At 39.9% G+C, this 19,842-nt stretch overlaps 1 protein-coding gene across 1 annotated transcript; it reads right to left on the bottom strand.

Annotated features, from left to right (window-relative positions):
- Nucleotides 1-7,164: 7,164 nt before the first annotated feature.
- Nucleotides 7,165-19,505, bottom strand: ndufaf6 (NADH:ubiquinone oxidoreductase complex assembly factor 6). The gene is made up of 9 exons (XM_026369910.1): nt 19,485-19,505; nt 18,545-18,648; nt 17,637-17,759; nt 17,493-17,549; nt 17,132-17,234; nt 16,837-16,970; nt 12,483-12,584; nt 10,471-10,527; nt 7,165-7,675 (listed from the first exon to the last, which is right to left on the bottom strand). Exons 2-9 carry the CDS (start codon nt 18,563-18,565, stop codon nt 7,547-7,549), a joined length of 726 nt encoding a protein of 241 aa, XP_026225695.1. The 5' UTR covers nt 18,566-18,648; nt 19,485-19,505; the 3' UTR covers nt 7,165-7,546.
- Between the last annotated feature and the right edge of the window lie 337 nt (nt 19,506-19,842).

Raw genomic sequence — 19,842 nt, 5'->3', positions numbered from 1 at the left:
GACTGACCGGCCTGAAGGAGCTGACAGTACAAAGCTCTGTTGTATAATGTCGGTGTTGATTAATCAGCTCTGATTGGAGAAGAGTGATGGTGACTCCAACCCACACAGCTTCTGTCTAAAGCACATTTAAAACAAATTGAAGCTGTGTTGTTTTCTAATGCGTTTCTGTTTCCTGTGTGTCGTCGTTCTGTCATCGCTGTGATCTACATATGTGATCATAACCAGAAGTCCATGACTTCCTGTTCCTCCACCTACACTCACCTTCACCTGTGCTGTTTTTCTTTCTTCCATTTCTAAGAGACCTTGGGGTGTGATGAAGCCCACAGAGGCAGTTTGAACTGCTCCACCTTCAACAAACTTACATCAGACGAGAGGGAAAAGTTCAGGTTTTACTAAAAACATGAATGAAGTTCACCTCCCACTGATTCCAGCTCCATGGAAATGGTTTAATTTACAATTCTACAAATTAACATATTTTTGGTGCAATAAACAGTTTAAAAATAGAAAAAGTCTAATTCAACTAAAACCAGCTGATACCTGTCGTTTCTTTTCTCCTTCTTCTATAAAATGTGCACAGAACATTCTGTGGTACTGTTTTAACCTTCATTATGTTGAGGTCTCGGTTTAACAGGTGAGGTATTAAAAGGGTTTCTTGATGAGGTTTTCACTCATTTACAGTTGTACTTAGTTCATCCACCGTCCTGGTATTTATTAAATCTCATTCTCTTGGTAGCTCGATATCACGTTTGTGCTGCTTCTCACCTCTGGACTCTGAGGACGTGACACTGGAAATCCTGCAAACTGGTCTCTGAGACAGAATAAAGGTTTTTCACTGTCCTGGATCATTAGATAGTGAGAATCTGTAAGTTTCTCTATGATGTGTGACGTGTGGGAGTAAAACACACCGAAGCGTCTCCACAGTGTCAACATAGTGTTTGACTCACTAATGGTGATTATTCTAGACGAGGCCAATTACCCCACACACAAAGACTGATCCTCTACAAACCTTTAGCTCCTTCTCTTGTGTTCGACCCACACACAGCACGGCTGCTGTAAAAGCTCCAGTGACTTCTCTGTGCAGCGGTGTCAGTCATTAGTGACCAGTGGGCCTTTAATGTTTACTAATGCAGCCTCTCATTGTCAACAGCAGCATCACTGCGGCTCTGCAGAGACATAATATGTTGAGGGTGAAGGCGGTGACTCATCAGTGGGATGGAGATAACACAAGGACCTTGTACGTGACGCATTCACAGTTCACGACTGTCGGCCACACACACGAGCACAGAGCAAACAGACGGCATGTGCGGACACTTAGAAGCATCGTACTCTATAGAACGTCTTGTTGTCTTTACCCTGACTGCAGGACCCGGAGAAGAACAAGTATTGAACATACAGTACCTAACAAAACAAATCTCTCTCAACACCTAAGTAAATACCTACACTGTATTTTCATTATGTTCTGTTCTTTAAATTCATTAAAACTCATAAAGCTGCCCTCTGTTATTGTGAGTTCTTCTAATTAAGGATCCAACAAGCTGATATCTGTCATTAATTCAAACCACCCGACAAAACAGGCTTTGTCTGAATCACTGAAGCTGCCAGTGAAAGTGCAATTTTCAGCCGAGCTACCTGGTGGTGGGACCGACCTGTCTCCTAATAAGCTCAGCTGGGGAGATGGTGCCTGTGGTTCCTGTAACTACTCTTCAACACGTTTGATTTGCTTCTAAAAGCACAATTAGACAATGACTGAAGAAAAGTGACCACTTCTTTTCTACACCTCCAACAGTAACTTCACCCAGTCATTAATAATATATAGTGTTTCTAGTGTTTCTAGTGTAAATGGAAACATCATTTTACCAGACTGGGGTTCAAATCCTGGCTGTTGCCTACCACCAGTAGGGGTCCTTAGGCCTACTTGTAAGTTGCTTTGGATAAAAGCGTCTGCTGAATGTATTTGTCGTTTTGTTCGTCTAAATCTATTTTCAATTATGGACAGTTCTGGAGAATTGGGTATGGATCATCCAGAGTCACATGCAACACACAGACAGCTCCTCTGGATGAAGCCTCAACAAGTCCAGGGTTCCAGTGCATGAAAAACAAACAAAAACACTTCCATCCTGGTCTAGTGTGGACATTTCCACAGGCAGTACACCAGATGTCATTTACTACACAGTCGTCCTTGTCCAGTCTCTGCCTTAGATTTAAATAAGTCAACAATGTGAAAAAAGGAACAAACGTCTGGATACTGAGCGGCTCCTCAGATCTTATTTCTCCTCTTGCACTTTGCTCTCATCATGTCTCCTTATTTTTCCACATTTGTTGTCCCACACCTTCGCTCTCAGTCTCCCTAATATTATTATCTGCAACGTGAGTGATGCTGCTGCATTAAAAGCCTCCGATAAACGTCTGAAATTCAAGGTCACTCTGTTCAAATTAAACTGTTGAAAGTGTTCTTTGTGCCTTTTTTGTATTTGTTTGTCTTTTCATTTTATTATTTGTTCCCAGATAAAAGAAACGAGTTCATGTGTTCTTTCATCTTCTGATGTGACAAATCTTTGATCCCTTCATCTCTGCCTCGAGTTTCATCACTTCAACACGTCAGCACTGCAGAAATCAACTCATCATCCGGAGTTACTCGTTAAGCCCACTGTCCATCTTCCAATTACTGTTTACATTTGCACAGACTGTGCCTCGATTTCAGCATTACGCTTTAAGGCTGAGTGAACACAGTGACGCCCAATGAATCGAGTTTGACACGTCTCTTATCTTTGTTCAAAGGCCAAATTGTCCCTTCTCAACAAATGTTTTAAATCTTTTAAATTTGAATGGAGCTCTGTCCAGTCATATGTAGGCTGTAAACACAGCTAAGTGCAGTTTTTGTTGCAGCACATCCCAGAATCCACTAAGTGACAAGAGGAAATTGGTTTTCTTAATGCTGCTGTGGACTACATAGACCACATGCTGTACGCCTCTGTTCAGGATAAATATGAGCTGAAGCTTCTGTCCTGTCTGCAGATTGGAAAAATTTGTTCCACAAAAATCATCTGCAGGCACAAAATAATGTCACATAGCTTTAGCTGGTTACACTGATCCACTGTGTTACACTGACCTGAAGGATTCATCCTGTGTCTGGTATTTTACACCAGACGTTTTAAGTGTCATTGAAATCCCAAATAATGAGCTTATTCTGTTTTATTTTTAACTAAATTGTATAAAATACATCATTTATAAAATCTGCACTTAGACTAAGAATGTGCAGTAAGTCTCCGGACGGTGTGACACAGGGTGACGACACCTTTCTGACCACAGTGCACGACGCTGCCTTTTCACTGACAGTGTGAACTTAGGTCAAGGAGACTGCACAGAAACTGGGACATGCTTCATTATTCCAATTGTATTCAAAAAAATCTAGAAACACCCAAGAAGCCGACGTGTGCACAGGCTACATGCACTGACTTCTGATGTGAGATCTGAAACTTGAATGTTTTAAATGGGTTCAGGCAGAAACCGTCTATGTTGAATTATTTAAACACATAAGAAAAGTGTCAGTCAGTTCAAAAACAAATGAAAAACTGGATACTCACATTCAGTAAAAGTGAAGAAGTGAAGATGTGTGAAGCGTCTCCTCTGCTCACTGTAATTACTAAACTGGCCAGAAACGGTCTAATGAATGCTTTCTGTTCTCGGTGCAGTACAACGCTGGTGTGTCTGTTGATGTAAACAGTGATGCTCTCTGGGTCGCAGATGGTAATTACAGGTCTCTGTGCTGACGGTGACACCTTAAAGCAGAGGAGAGGAGGCTTAATTAAGGCCTAACGAGGCACCTGTCACGTCAGAGTGAGGAGCCGGGTGAATGACCCCCAACGCTCAGTGCCGACGGTCTGAAAACTTAAATCTGACACGAGAGCGTTTAGATGTGTAACCCCTGCAGGATTTACTCCATCTGCACACTTACCTGCCATGTGTTGGTCGTTTCTCATCTTTATTACTTTGCTTTGGCTTGTTAGTATCTGAATAAGCTGCTTTCAGGACAAGATACGATATTTAATCTGCCCCTCTCCTCTGCAACAAGAGATTACACAGCCTGAAAGCAGAATATCCACAGACTGAGAAACTCCTCAACACCCCGTCATCCTCAGGTCACAGTGAGGGGGACGCTCGCTTAGTCAAATTACAAGTTGGAAGTTTAGTGGTGGCGACTTTACTACCCACCAAGCTCTGTGTAAATCACAGTAGAGCATGACGGCTGTGCACAAAGCAGCTGAAGTAGAAGTATTAGTAACGTTTAGCAGGGAAAACAGTCGATGTGCAGCGAACAGATGGACTGAGGCTGTTTCTGTCCTGAAAAACTAACTGTACGAACTGTTGTCTTACAATTTCTCCTTTGGGAAAACTAAATTCCCTTCACAGCTGAAAATACATGAACTGATCACTGAGACTGAGCAGAGCGGTGGAAAGACTTCACTGCTTACTTAAGAGATGAGAGCAAGTGTGCACTTTAGTCTGATGATGGTCATACGTATGATATGAGACGTGTGACAAGCAAAATACCAACAAATGAAAAGGTTCTCAGCCCCTTTTCATCCAGTTCAAATTGGATTTTCATCAGCACAAAGGAACATGTTCATACCGTTTCAGCTTGTGCAAAAACTACAACAACTGTTAATTACATTTAGTCGTTGGCTTTTATTCAAAGAGACTTAGAAAAGCAAGACGACAAACGGTATGTCAGGGAGAAGAAGTGACACGAGAGGAACAGTTTCAGTTCTGTGACGTTTTCAGGAGCACAGGACGTATTTGAATAAACAGAGGTGTATCACAGACAGGTCCATCTAACATACAAATACTGATGCCAAACTACAGACGTGTTCTGCAGCTCTGATCAGCTCTTTGGTTTGATAATGACTAGAGAAGATGAACTGGATCTGGACAAACAGAGTCGCACACAAAGACGGCAGGTCCAGTCCATCCGATCCGAGCCCATCCGTGTATTTGTGCAGTGGGGAACTCCAAAAGCTATCTGCAGGTGTACTTTGTATCGAGCCTGTTCAAAGATGAAACGCGCCTCGTTTGATGCTGCCTCTGTGTGTGCATCATCTCACTCATTATCTTCTGAGATTCTCTTTTCAATTGATTCGTGCTCCCTCTTCCGAGTGTCTCTCTGAGCTGAGTGGCTTCATGAGCCTCAATAACTCAGAAGAGGAAAGAAAAAGGGAAAGAATTCTAGCAATAAACACAGGTGGACATGTTTGTTTCAGGGGAAATAAGGTGAATAATTATGGTGAGAACATTGCTACTGTAGTTTACTATGATGAAAGTGACGGACAACCGCTCAGTCACAGAAGGACAGAAATAATACTAGTCTCCCTGAAAATACTGAAGGATGTCGTGGATAGCTAGATAGCCTGTTACCATAGTAACCATGATGGTTGTACTGCAGCGTTTCCACCAGGATCCGTCAAGTTGACGACACGGTTTGAGTCCAGTCCTCCCATGTGTTTCCTGTTCCACTAAAATGTCCCAATAACCCTTAATTAGGTCATTTTTCAACATTTTCTAAACAAGTGATTAAATCATGAGACAGGAGCTGAGTGTGAACTGAAAAATGTGAAACATAAACAGTACTGTGTAAAGGTTTTAGGGACTTTAGATCCACCCGTCATTGGCAGAAAGGGGTCTGATAAGTCCTAACTGTATCCTGCAGCTTCACAATGACACCAAACAAACCGCCACAGTCATCAAGAACTATATCACAGTCAGTCTGGGATTACACACACACAGACCAATAAATCCCCAGAAGAGCCGTGTCAAGGTCTCAGAGATAATTGGTTCACACCAAATACTGCAGTTTTTCTCATGTTGAACAAACTGATACAGCTACAAACTATTCTAAGTATTATTTTGGAAAACATCTTTACTGCATTTTAAAAGGTGTGCACAGTATTTCTAGGTCGATGCTGAAGATAAGTAATAATTGTGAGCAATTATTTTAAAAACAATCAATGAAGTACGCACATTAGAAAAACTAAATTAATAGTTAATACTGGAGCCAAACTGCTTTTATGTTTCAATCCTGATTCAGAAATACTGTACACCAGATCGAAAACAGATCGACCTTAGAGGTCAGAATGAAAATGAAGTCACCAACTAGCACCAACAATGTGAGACACCACAAAACTGCCTTGAAAGATGTTCACCAAGTGCCTGACAGCGAGCAACAAGAATTAGACCCAATTAAATGAGCTTTCATAACACATAAGTTACAAAATGTGAAGTGGTGAGAAAAAGTAGTGAATTTCATGGTTTTCTGCATAAATTTGTTATAAAACATCATCTGATCTTCATCTAAGACAAGAGCACTAACAAATATGATGTGTCAAAAATAATAACACCAAAAAATATATCAACAGATTGTTCAGGAGGAATTTTGGCCATTCTTCCTGCAGAACTGTTTTAGCTCCGTTATTATTATTTGGACGTCTCATGTGGCTCTCTTCAAGCATCTCTCTTGGGTTTTGGGCTCTGACTTGGCCACTTCCAAAGGTGGATTTTGTTTTTCTGAAGCCAGGCACGCAGCAGCTTCCTTCGTGGTGTCCTGCCATAGACACCCTGCTTGTTCAATGTTTTACCTACTGTAGACTCATGAACACAGATGTTAGCCAGTTCCAATGATGCCTTCAAATCTTTATCTGTCTCTCTGGGTTGTTTCTTTATCTCATTAATGTGTGTTTGTTGTGCTCTTGGGGTCATTTTGACTGGTTGCCTACTTCTTGGTAGAGTAACCTCAGTCCCAAAGTGTCTCCATTTGTAGATTGTCTAACTGTAGACTGGTGAAAAGTCTTTGACATCACTTTGTACCCCTTTCCAGATTTATGTAAATCAACAGTTCTTGATCATAGATCCTCTGAAAGCTCTTTGTAGCGTGGTATGGATCACATAAGCACATTGTTATTGTGCAGAGTAAACTCAAAACCTTTGAGTGTTATTTTCTAACTAACAGTGTCACTATGAGATTTTTATCGTGTTCTCAATGAAGACATGAAAGATCAGATGATTTTGTGTTATTTATTATTATTGTTGTATTATTATTATGAATAATAATAATGTGTTATTATTTTAGACACATCATATTTGTTAATACTCTTGACTTAGATAAAGATCAGATCACATTTTATGACAAACTATTGCAGAAAAATCATAATATTCCAAGGTTCACATACTTTTTCTTGCCACTGTATGCGATGAAAACAGATTTAATACCTAAAAACTCTCCAATAAAGTCTTCATCTTACAGTAAGTGTGTCCTGTGCGACTATGTTAAGGACCAAAGCTGGTGAGTGAGCCAGAGGTTGAGAAACAGTCAGTGTGATTGGTGTTTTATAAGAGAGACAGACTTGGGTGGCAGTGCTGCGGTTCAAAACCAGTCTGGATTTCTTTATAGACCTGCTACAATGCGGTCTTCGAGTCCCCCAGAGAGATGAAGTCTCTGGGCACCAGTCAAACTCGGGAACCAGAGATAAGAAGAGGAGGTGGAGCAGGTTGGACTTCAATACGTCTTCTTCCAGGAGCGGAGGTACATCTGGATGGGGAGGAGGGGGTTTCTCTTCTGCAGGCTGGGGTGGAACACATCAAAATCTGCCCTCCTCACTCTCTGCAGGTAGTCCTCCAACACCACCTGAAAGACACAGCACCACCGTTTCTAGTTTAGTCAGGCTGAACCGAGAGGATTGAAGGGAGGCAAAGCATGTTTTTAAATATAGTAATCAGGCAGCTCACCTTTTATCAAACTAAATAAAAGAAGATAAATAAAAGAAGCCAAATGGAATTAAATAAAAATGACAGCAGCACAAAGAAAAGCATTCATCTTCTTCAATTCACAAAATCCAGAAGGCAGTCACTGTGACGTCTCAGAATTTACTCTGAAAAAAAATGTCTTCATGTGTTAAACTAAGTGGCCGGTCGACGAGTTTTTCCTGCTTTTCTGATCCAAACATAGAATTCATCAGAGTTTAATTCACAGCGCTGTGGGAAAGTCCAAGTGACTTCGTCCGCTTCTCACGTGGACACTGAGCTGGAGGAGCGTCACACAAACGACCTCCACTGCAGTGTGGAAATTATAAGTGTACGTTCAGAAGGGCAGAGTGGTTTTCGCTGTGTGCACACTGCAGGAGAACTGAAGTGTTTCTCAGCTCCACACTGGAGCAGGTCAGAACGGTGTCACGTTAATGGACTCTGGCCACAGCAGGAAGATCCTTTTCTGAGTCGTTCTCTGCAAACTGCCAACTCCTGTACTGCATGTAAAAATCCATCTAATCAGTGGTTTACAGTAACAGACTGCGAGGACAGAGTTGGGTGGCATCGCTGTCAGTTCAAACTAATCCACTGTTGTTTAGTAAATCTGAGTGTTTTCATTACGTAATGCACAAAAGATAGAAGTTAATGTTTTCTACTTGTAATTCTGGTGAATACAAATTAAGTTTATCACACATTTTATCAGATGCTGTTTTTAGTTTTTCAGCAACGAAACAATAACGACGCCGTTTTCTCATAGGACTCATCACCTGATGGAGGCAGCATTAACGTTTCTACATCTGCAGGTCTAAACTGCTGCTGCTGCTGCTGCATGTATTTGTTAAATGAACAGCTCCGTTTGGAAAATCTGCAGCTGCTGAACAAGAAACAGCAAGTTTCTCAACATTTCTTTAAAGTCATGAGTGAGTTCTTGATTATTTGGTCCAAATTAATCTGTATTTTACTGAGAGATCCACTGATCCAGGGGTAAATCAAATATGTGAGGCTTTATTTCTTAGTGTTTCTACTTTAAGCAGAATGTAGTTACTGTTTTTAATGATTGCCTTCAACTTACATCATCCCTGCGCAGAATAATCACGTCTGTTTCTCCTCAAACTCTCAAAACCTTCGACTCCTCTTGCTTCGTAACAAACCTAACATGCATTCATGTTTAGTTTATATGCAGGACTTTTTTACAACCTGCTGATGTGATCTCACTCAGATTTTGACACCAAAAGAGAAGAGACAGAAAAGAAATGAGTCATCCACACCACGGGTATTATGATTTAGTTTGTGTGTGTCTGAATATGACTGTGCTTTTATTGTGGAAACCAAAAACTTATTAGCTTTTGAAGAAACCTTGAAAACATTTATGTGCATATTTATGTGCATGTTTCAGTGAAGCTCAATAGACAAATCAGCCTCAGGCTGAGGAGAATGTGATTAGAGTTTGGTGTCGGAAAGTGTGAAATGCATTCCTAACTATTACACGTTACTTCTTCAGCCTCGGCTACAAACCTAATGACAGGTAGACACTGTGATTCTGAGCTGTCCCAGATGAAAGATCATCGAACATCACGAAATCTTTGGGTGTGGCTCAAAAACAGTGGTCTGACAGTGTGTGTGTGTGTGTGTGTGTGTGTGTGTGTGTGTGTGTGTGTGTGTGTGTGTGTGTGTGTGTGTGTGTGTACACACACACATACACTTCTTTGTTTACAGACTGTGTTCGCAGCCTGTTTGCACCTCAGTGGAGATAGAGCCTTAATTCACAAGCTTTACGGGATAATAGATTTGAAAAACAACTTAAAATGTAATGAGTGATACAGACATTAGTCATTAGACGTTAGTCTGAATTGATTGTCCAAACAGTTTCTCATATAGTGGCTGGAGCCTTTATTACTTTAGGGGCCACTATCACGGGCTTATGCATATTAGCAGCATTGAGGTAATTATTGATTAGAAGTAATATCATGCTTGTTCAATACTAGTTATTGAATGGTAGATACCTGGAGTTCTGTTGTTTTTTTCATTTAAAACCTCCCAGTTTCAGTCCTAACATCAGAAGTCAGTGATTGCAGCCTATGCAGAGGTCGGCTCAGTGGGTTGTGTCAAATTCTTTCCGTCCTCAGTGGTATTTCAATTAAATTTTATTTCAGCTGCCATAATTAAGCACGTCGCTGCTTTCTGCGAAGTCTCCTTGACCTGAGTTCTCACTGAGTTGTACACTCCGGTTGGAAAGGCGTCACCACCTTGTGTTTCATTAGCAGAAGAGTCTGCAGACTCATTGCACGTTCTTGGTCTGGATTGAGACCAGATCAGTTTCGTTCAACAGAAACTTTAACAAAAGTATTTTATACATTCAGTTACATGTACCAATGCACTAAGTGGTAAATGATATAGTCCACAGAATGTAGCCCGCCGAGTTGTTTGAACACAAGACAAACATCTGAGTGGATGCAGTCTTCGTTGATCTGTTTTAACTCGAGCAGTGACATGGACGCAAGTAAACAAACATCAGCGCTAACCTTAAATACAAGAACATTATCTGTACCCACAGTAAAAGTACACAACGCACAGGTGAAGTTGTAGCCTCAGAATATAATCAGAATAAAAACAGATTCCATCCTCAGCTTGTCCCAGAGCTGATGTGAGCATCATGTTTGATATTTGATGACTTACTGTGTGGAGGAAGGCTGGAGTAGCAGCTGCTGGAACGCTGTGGCTAAATGATCGCGCCTGAAGGAGAAAATAACAGAACTTCAGCAAATAGCAAAACATTTATTATATACTGTCCACTTCTCAGTCTGCAGAGAACATAACAGCATAGAGATTATATAGGGTTTTTGTGAAAAGCTCACAGGGCTGGTCCAGGGGTTTCACCTGGTGGATGAACAGACATTTTACTTTACTCTGTCAAGTCAGTTCCTTTTAATCCGTTCTTCTATGTATGTTTGTGGACGATTTTATTCCTTTAAACAACTCTACAGTCTAATGTTGTTATATTTAAACATGTCCTCATATTGAATCTTTTTAATTCTCCACTTGTTTTTGTTTAAATGTATTATGATTTTGGATATTAATGTTATATATAATGCTAATGATTCGTTCTTACTGACTGTCATTACTTTGCTCTACAGCTTCCCTCTTTTTCTAGTCAGTATAATTAGTGCAGCACTTCTTGTAAATGTCTGCACCCACAGTATGAAGAAGACAGTAAACACATTCAATATGTGCAGGAAGATGAAAATCCTCATTTGTATCCTTCTTGTTCCGAAGTTCAACTAAAACATTAAATGTTTGGGCAGCAGCTTAATGAAAAACTCATCAATGTTCAAATTAATGACGTGTGTACGAGGAGGCTAATAAATCTTCAACCTGAGCAGAGGTACCTGCCGTATTGTGGGTAAAGACATTTACAAGCTCAAAAATCACTGCGCATCAACTGTGACTCAACTAGTATTTGAATTTTAAAAATGTAAAACCTTTTTTATTCCCGCTGTTTGAGCTCTCGCTAAGTGGATTAAGAGCTGTTCAAGAGTGTTACCAAACACCGTGGTGGATGTGGCTTTTACTTTTTTCTACCATGGGAATGGGTGGACACCTAATTAGAGTCAACACCTGCTGATGAGGAACCACACAAAATAAATGCTGGAGGCTTTTATGTGTGAGTGTTAGCTTGTGCAACCTAACTGTAATGTGCACGTACAATAAAAGGACAATTCTGCCATTTTCTATTAAGAGAAACCTGCACTTATGAATTATCCACTAATTATTGTAAACTGGAGTCTGATTGTAACCTATTAACAACAACTGAATGTGTTTAAAGCCTGTGAGCTACACTGCCATCAAAGTAAAAGCACTACTGGTGCAAATAAAATGTATACTATTATATTTTTTTTACAAAGCATTTACTGGATAATTGTTACAGCTGTGAACCACGTCAGCTCGCCCATCTGTGAGGAGGCTTTAAAAAGAAAGGAAACTACAGATTCATTGGTTTTTAAAGATTTCTTGGGAGTTTTCATGTTGAAAACAGAACAGTTTGACAGGTCTCCATCCTAGTGGCCTTTAGAAAACTAACTACTTGGGTGATAAAGGTACCAACATACAAGAGCATATTAGGCACAACGCTGTTCTTCCACCTTTGTGCAACATCTCCTTTTTCCACATTACAGTTCCTCTGTGGCTGAATGGGAGCAAATCCCTTGATATGATCTGCAAATGAACAGCTGCCAGTCCTGCAGTTATTGTGAGGCAGGAAATTTAATCCAAACTCTTGTGAGCTCTCACACGGGTGGAGTGAGTTACTGAACTCGATTTAACAAAAGCAGAATCCCTCAGTGTCTTTAAAACTCCCTTAAAGACACTCTCACTTCAAAAGTACTGAAAAGTCACTGAAGACACCCAGAAAATGATCATTTCCTTCACACCTGCAGCGTCTGTGTCAGGTCGAGCTGCTGCTACTGAGGCTCTTTTTTTAAGGCATCTCTTTGTTCTACTTTGACATGGATTAAACTTATTTTGGTAACTAAGTGAACAATTGTCAAGTAAATAACAACAGAAGCATTTTCCAAATGAGTAAATGTAAAAGTAAAAATCCCTGCAGCCTCAAGTCAAGAAGAAAAAAGGATTCATACACATGGTTTCAGAATCACATGAAATGTCCAAATACTTTTTATCATGGTACATACGTGTTGTAGATGTACATGAGCCTGACTGGCGATGTCATACACGACATCCCGGACGTTCTGCTCCCTACTGCCACGAATAAAGTCCTCCTGGGATGCTCCATGCTGCAGAAACCAAGAAACAGAAATGCTTGAGTTTTAAGGGCATGGGTGGGATGTCAAATTAACGAGCCTCATCTCTTCAGCTCTCCAGCTGAATCCATGTAAGCTCCACTTCACACGAGAGCTTATCTGTCTCTGTAATCTACACAAATTGCTCTCTGTTTGCCTTATGGTGCTCCAGAGATGGAGTGTGACATTGTGCTGCAGGGTATACCACCCCTGCACTGAAGTACAGCCCACACTGCACCACAGGGTGAAACACCAGCTCTGGACTCTGATCCTCTAACAGAATCACACTGAAATCCAATGATTGATAGATGAATAGATGTACTGTCAAGACCCAAGAGATGATGTAGATGATTAGATCAAATTAAATTATTTAACACTTCATTGTTTACCAATAGGAAAATTCACCAGAACAAAATCAGAACAACACCTTAATAATACTAATAATTACTAATGATCATCATCATCCTCATATATCACTGTTCACTGTGTTTCCTAATGTATGACAACCTCTAGTGATGAAGAACAGAGTTAATGGTTTGTCTTGAAAATTCAAAGCAGATTAAGAAACACTGTGCAGTTTATTCCTCACTTTTTCTACCCCTGCAGAACTGATCTACCATTAGGTAGAGTAGTATTTATGGTACTGGATATTCAATTCAACAACTAAAAAGAAACTTGAAGGAAACTACTTGTCTAACACCAAAGGCACCAAGTTACAAGCCCAGACAACAAAAATTCTAAGAAGTTTGGAGACGTCTGTATCAACCGAAGACTTTTAGATAAAAAAAATAATAAACTACAAACATAGATTTGATTAAACGATACATAAACTGATATCACAATGGAAAATATATCTTTGGTGTAGGAGCAGCTTCAAAAATGTAATATAATTGGAAGATTTTCATTTTTCATTCTGTATACATCACTTAGCAAATAATGAGGATGAATGTTTTTGGACCTGATACCTTGAGATTTATAACGTACAGACTTCACTGTCATTTGTCACAGCGTCTACTTCCAGCAGAATATAGTTCATTCAAAGTTTGACATAAAATACAGGTAGCTAGCCATTCATTTAACTATATTCCTTTTAAAAAGCTGTATTTTTCTGGGAAATTAGAGCTTTAATGACACGTTATTATTCAAGTGCAGACAGGTCACTTAAAAAAATGATTTTCCAACAAAAAGAATAACAAGCACAATGGACCGTAATTTCTGTGTAATTGTACGGTCTCTCAACATCAAGAATTACATTTCTTCACTTATACAATTTCTTCTCAGCACCTCAGATCTGTGGACTGTGATCTGACCTCTTCCTCTAATACGAGACCACAGAAACAGACCCAGTTCTACTCAAAGAACAATTTCTCTCATTCCTCTGAAGTGGAGCAATTGCCTAAGGGCAGAAAATGATTGAAGCCGGTAATGTTGGAAGAAGAGTTTAAGAGAGAGACAGAACTTCCTCTTAGGGGAGATGTAGACAGGTGCATGAACACTGCCAGCTCAGAAACGTCACATTTCTGCTCTCGCAATCTTGAACCAACAAACCAACCAACGGTTGCAAACCCACAGGTGAAAATCCACCATTCTTACACTGTTCTACCTCAGAGCCCCCTGAACATCCATCAACCATCATCTTATTATCCATCAGAACCACTTACATATTCTACTTATGACCAAATGAGCAAATAACATTTTTCAAAGCACAAAGTTTGAGTTGATCCATAGAGGAAACCTTTGGCAGTCTGCAGTATCCTACTAACAGTTTTGTAATCTCTACACAGGCAGTTAACTGTCCTAACACCTTAACTGATGGGACTCTGTGATGACCCAGATCAGACTTTTAAGCTGTGAACATCTCTGAAGAGGTTAAATCCCCGGGACTCTCCACGAAGCACTCAGAACTAAGACTGAAGACTATGAGAAGTAAAATGACTTTAAAAACCTCGAGCAAGTCCAGCTGCCAACAAATATTACACAGATGATGATGAGTGATAAGCTCTACAGACATTAAACCACAGCATTTGTGCACCATTCCCTGCTGATGTAAACACAGTCCAGTCTCGCCGGACAGCAGTGATTCCTTGCCGGCTCAGTAGCGGTTTGCCCCTTCAGCTGAGTAGTCATGTCCTGAATGTCCACATGTAGCCACATCTCAATGAAAACAGACGCAGCAGTTCTTTAACTCCCACTGGGTAGCCTGTCATTCTCACTCTGCCACTCTCTAGATGCTGGCAGCTGCAGCTGATGTAAAAGGTGCTCTTTTATTTCACAGTCAAAGACAAGTAACTGAAGTATTTTGCTTGCGGGAGGTCACTGCATCATTTCAACAGACACTCCAACAGGGATGTCATGTTGCACATTTGAAATATAAGAATATAAGAATAGCCTGTGACCCAAGTCACTGAAAACTGCACAGAATGATCACAGACTAAAACACTTCTGAGGAATGTGCTGTCATTTGTAGTCCAGTAGTGATGGTTACAGCCTGTTCATTAAAGCACTACATAACTATAACGCCCCTGGTCTGAATTGTCGCTCTTTGCAGAGTTAATAAGCATAATGACCCACAACAACAAGGACTTGGACAGAAAACAAATCATGCAGGTGTTTTGATGAAAGTCATATGCTGTGTTTTTCATTTAAATCTTCGAAGAGCTGAAGTGGCTGTGTAGTTCAGTTGTTAGTGTATTTGAATTATATGTCTCTGGTTTATGTCTGCCTGACTGTTTTCACTACAACATTCAAAAGGAGTAGTTCATCATTTTTGGGAATGCATTTATTGACTTGACTTTTTGAAGAGCTGAATGAAAGAATAATAACACTCTTAAGCTAATACCATTAAATAGGAAGTAGGTCAATTAGCCTAGTCTAGCTTAGCATAAAGACCAGAAAGATATGCTACTAGTTAGCTTTGCTTTGTTTACCCAGATAACAATCGGTGTCCATACTGTTCTGTGTTCGATTCTTACAGTTGGTATGTACACGTTGTACAGTGTGTGAGGTCTACTTGATACTTTTACATTATAATTATCAGCTATTGATTAGTTAATTATGCCCTTTACTGAAATATTAAAACATTTAATTTAAATATTAGGAGATCAATCCAAATCATATGATTTTAAAACTATTAGTTTTCTTGTTACATCATCACTGTTGTCTGTTTGAATAAGTGGCTTTGAGATTCTCCATCATGCATGATCAGCCAAGTAGAATTCCTGTAGCTCCATCTGTTGTCTGTCTGCATAGTTCACGCTTCACGCAAACATTCAATTTAACCATGTTTTTGTTTTTCAGAAATGTGTGCGTAGCCGTGGATGGAGAACAAGAGCTAAATAGTGACATACAGTATGAACATGTGCAAGGGGATTGCAGCACATCACCGGCGCCCTCTTAAGGCAGCACAGAGAAGGTTTTGTTGGTGAAAGTGCACAGGAGGCCTCAGGTTAGAAGCATCATCTCCAGCTGAAGACTTTAAGGGCAGAGTGCGTGTCCTTCATGCAGCAGCTCAAATACATCTGCACAGTATATATACACACACACCCAGCCCCCTCAGATCCTCCATTCACAGCAGTTTGTAACTGTAAGACAGATGGCCCACACAAAGGCTGCAAACTGCATTATTACTGTATGTAGCACAGAAAGGAGGTTTTAAATCTGAAGCCCTCTGCTTTTTGCCATATGGTTGTTGTGTAACAGTCCCATGCTGATTTGTTGTCGCTTTGTGCAGGATGATGACTTCATTACTGCTCTGACAAGAATATCATCTGACACCGTGTCAAAGCTGAGTCATGAGTCAGACAAACGTGCGTGGGCATGTGTGTGGGACTGCCTTATGCTATGTTTGGGAGCAAAATTCGAACTTTAAAACCAGCTGAGTGGAAAAACTGAGGATGAGGTAATGGTTACATGTCTTTACACTTGCATTTGTTTTTATGGGCACTGGGTCCTCTAAATAAAAAAAACTTAAATACGGAAACAGTTATTTTCTTATATATACAAAATATGCAATAAGCTACAGTAGCAAACCTGACTTCCTAAAGCACAGGGATGAACTGTACTTCGTGAGTGGAGCAGTCGGCACCAGCTAAAAATGAAACATTGCCACCTGAATGTTGTGCACAATGACTGACTTGACTGATCTTTATCAATAAATCAGGTTTATTGTTATTGTGCAGACAATAACAACCACAGGTGGTGTTCACTTTTAAAACAGAGTTGCTGTCACCGTGAGGCGTGGACTCACCAGCATGCAGACGTCCATGGGCAGGTAGACTTTCCGTCGGCTGCTGTGATAAGGAGAGGCTCTTAGACACGTTATGATTCCCTGAGCTTTCCCGATGTGACTCGCTGCGTGGTCGGCATGGACGTCTTTCAAACCTTTAAATTAAATCAGAGTCTAGGATGACTTTGATAGACTCTCTTTTATTGGATCCTAGATTGAAAATATCATTTTCTCATCAACCTTCATCCTAACCCCCTCTCTTAACTCACCTAACTCACTTTTACTCTAAAAAGGTTGCTGTATATTGCTAACTTACCTAAACACTCCAGCAGCAGGTAAATCAATGAGGACTGTGTGTTTTCTGAATACGTCTCCAGCTCTTGCAGGTTTCTGTAGGCTCTGTCATCCAGATCCTTTTCCTGGTAAAACAGACACAGTCTCAAAGTTACTTATTTCATTACAGTACTTAATTAATATTTGTTTAAAATTTGTGTTTTTTATTATTATTTTGGCTTCTAACCGCTCAGAACTAATAACACCTGTGAAATCTGTTTATTTTTATTTCTCAGATTTCTAAAATTAGGATACAGTAAGTTCTTATGTTAATCTTGAATCCAATCAACACACAGAGAGACATAATAAATACTGTGTGGAATGATTCTTGAGTTGTGTCTTACTCTCTCTGTTATGATCCTCAGCAGCCACCTCTTTGTCAGGTAATGTTTCCTCACTGCCTACAAAAAAAATAAATTTTCACTGTTAATTATCTGGATTATTGTAGAAAACTGAATTGTAACATGTCTGAATGTTCAGATATTTACCCTCCACAGCTCAGAGCTGACTGGCTGGTTCGGAGGCTCATCACGGTAGATTTCTTCTATGGCCGTCTTCCAGAACTGCATGCGCATCAGACCAATTGTCTTCTGTGAAACTGAGTCTTTCACCTTGTGGGCAAACAAACGAAGTGTGAACGAAGAAGTGTGAGGCCAAGAAAACTTGAAAAAGACTGTGAGCAGCAATAGTAACAGGTGCAGCAGTAGTAAAAGTGGTGTTACTGTAGTGGTAATGGGTAGAAATGGATATATGATACTGAAATTTCAAAGCTTGTTTCATGACAGTGAAGTATGATGTTGGACTACAATCTGTCAGCTCTTATATCACATAAAAACCAAGTGACTGACGAAAACCTGAAATGTCCTGCAGTTAAACTAAAAACATTTGTGGAATAAGAATCGTTGAGAAATACAGTGAAAACATTTGCACCTGGTACCAAATAATACTATTATAAAAGTAATACTATCATTAACTGTAAATGTTTTATTTCTAGGTTGTTGTTTTTTTAGAAAAGGTACAATTATTTAACTGTCACATATTGTACAGTGAAAAATACTTTTAATGAAGCACCTCTGAACAAATTATAACATGCAGCTTTTGGTCTCTTACAGACACAAACCATTGAGGTGTTTCAGTCTCTAAGAGCTACTGTAATTTTTACAAGCAGTCAGACGCTACACTATTTTCTCTGTTTGAAGCCCAAAAGCCTCAAATCTTTTTACAGCACAAACTGAAGAAGCCTCCAAAGCTCCTCAAGGCTTCATCTGTCCATCATTTGTAATAGTGGTGGTATTAACCTTGGTACTATTAGAAGCAGTGATAGCACTTGAGTAGTTCAGCAATAACAGCAGTATTATCAGTAATCATTCCCCATTCAGCCTGCCTGTAAAAATACCTGCCTGTGCCAGCTCCACATTAAAGGCTCTCAGAGCCAGAGAGGAGCGCCGTGCATCCTCTGGGAGGAGGAGGGAGCAAACAAAGCCATCGTAGTCTCTGGTCCTGAGGAGGAGACAGGGGAGAGGTGGAGGAGGTGTGAGAGTGGGGAGATGTAGCTGGTGCCATTCTTCCAAAGTTACAGTTCTATTTGAGATAGATATATATATTTTTTGTTTTGTTTTGTTTTTTGTTTTTAGGTTTTACAAATTTGAAATTTGTAAAAATGAAAAATGAAATTAATTAGTGAGTTGGTCTACACGTTTTTTCCTGTAAAGTTACAAAGATTTTATTTAAACAGCCAGGAGATGATGATAAATTTGTTCATATCATCAACCACCACTGTTTTTTAACGAGGGGAACACATTTCACGCCTGTATCTACAGCTGTATTAACTGCATGTTTTTATCAAAAACAACTCCAAACGCTGGGAAACGACTTCCATACAGATGATTTTGCCAAACTGAGAAAAAAATCTGTTGATTCTGATTAAACACCGACTGACAAATATAGGTCTTTTCAAAGCTCATTTCAAAAACTTTGAAAATAAATGTAAGTACTTTTTCACAAGTTGGATTAACCCGAAATGAACCGTTAACACAAACGTATTTAGGGAGTATAAGATATTTTCAAAGCCTACTTTTAGTGTGACGGATTCTTGCGTTGTTTAAATTTATACCGGATATTTGACTGGAGTCTGGCGTGGAGTTGTCTCGCTAACAAAGCTTACTTTCAAAACGGGTAGAAAATAACTTTATGTGATTAATACATCTCTTTACATTGAGCGCGCAGAGTATCAGTTGTATCTACTACAAACTATGATGATATATTTGCTCTGTAACAGTAAACTAACGTAACTCTGACTAGCGTGTGATGCTAGCAGTCAGTGCAGCCAAACCTACCTGACCAGCTCCAGACAGTACTTTTCATTGTGTTGCGAGTCTAATGTCGCGCCGGTTGCCGCTCTCACACTTTGTATTTGAGTCGCTCTTTGAATACAAACATTGCTGGGTGATATTTTCCTATAAAGACCGTGATACAACGATGTTCTACTGCTTGATAAACCATGTTTAGCACTGATGCCAGCTGCCATGTTCCCCTTCAACTTTAACTCTGACCGGGTGTCACATTAAAAACATTCCCCCGGTTGCAAACGCCGGAACGTTACTGCATTACGAATTGATAAAAACAAAGATACTAGCTGACGAGCGCTAATATGCAGAAAAGTGAAAGTAATCATATAATTTAGTTAAACTGGCA

Source organism: Anabas testudineus, chromosome 16 (assembly GCF_900324465.2).
Source record: "Anabas testudineus chromosome 16, fAnaTes1.2, whole genome shotgun sequence".
NCBI lineage: Eukaryota > Metazoa > Chordata > Actinopteri > Anabantiformes > Anabantidae > Anabas > Anabas testudineus.
Note: the sequence above shows the minus strand (reverse complement) of the source record. Positions and strands in the feature narration are given on the sequence as shown.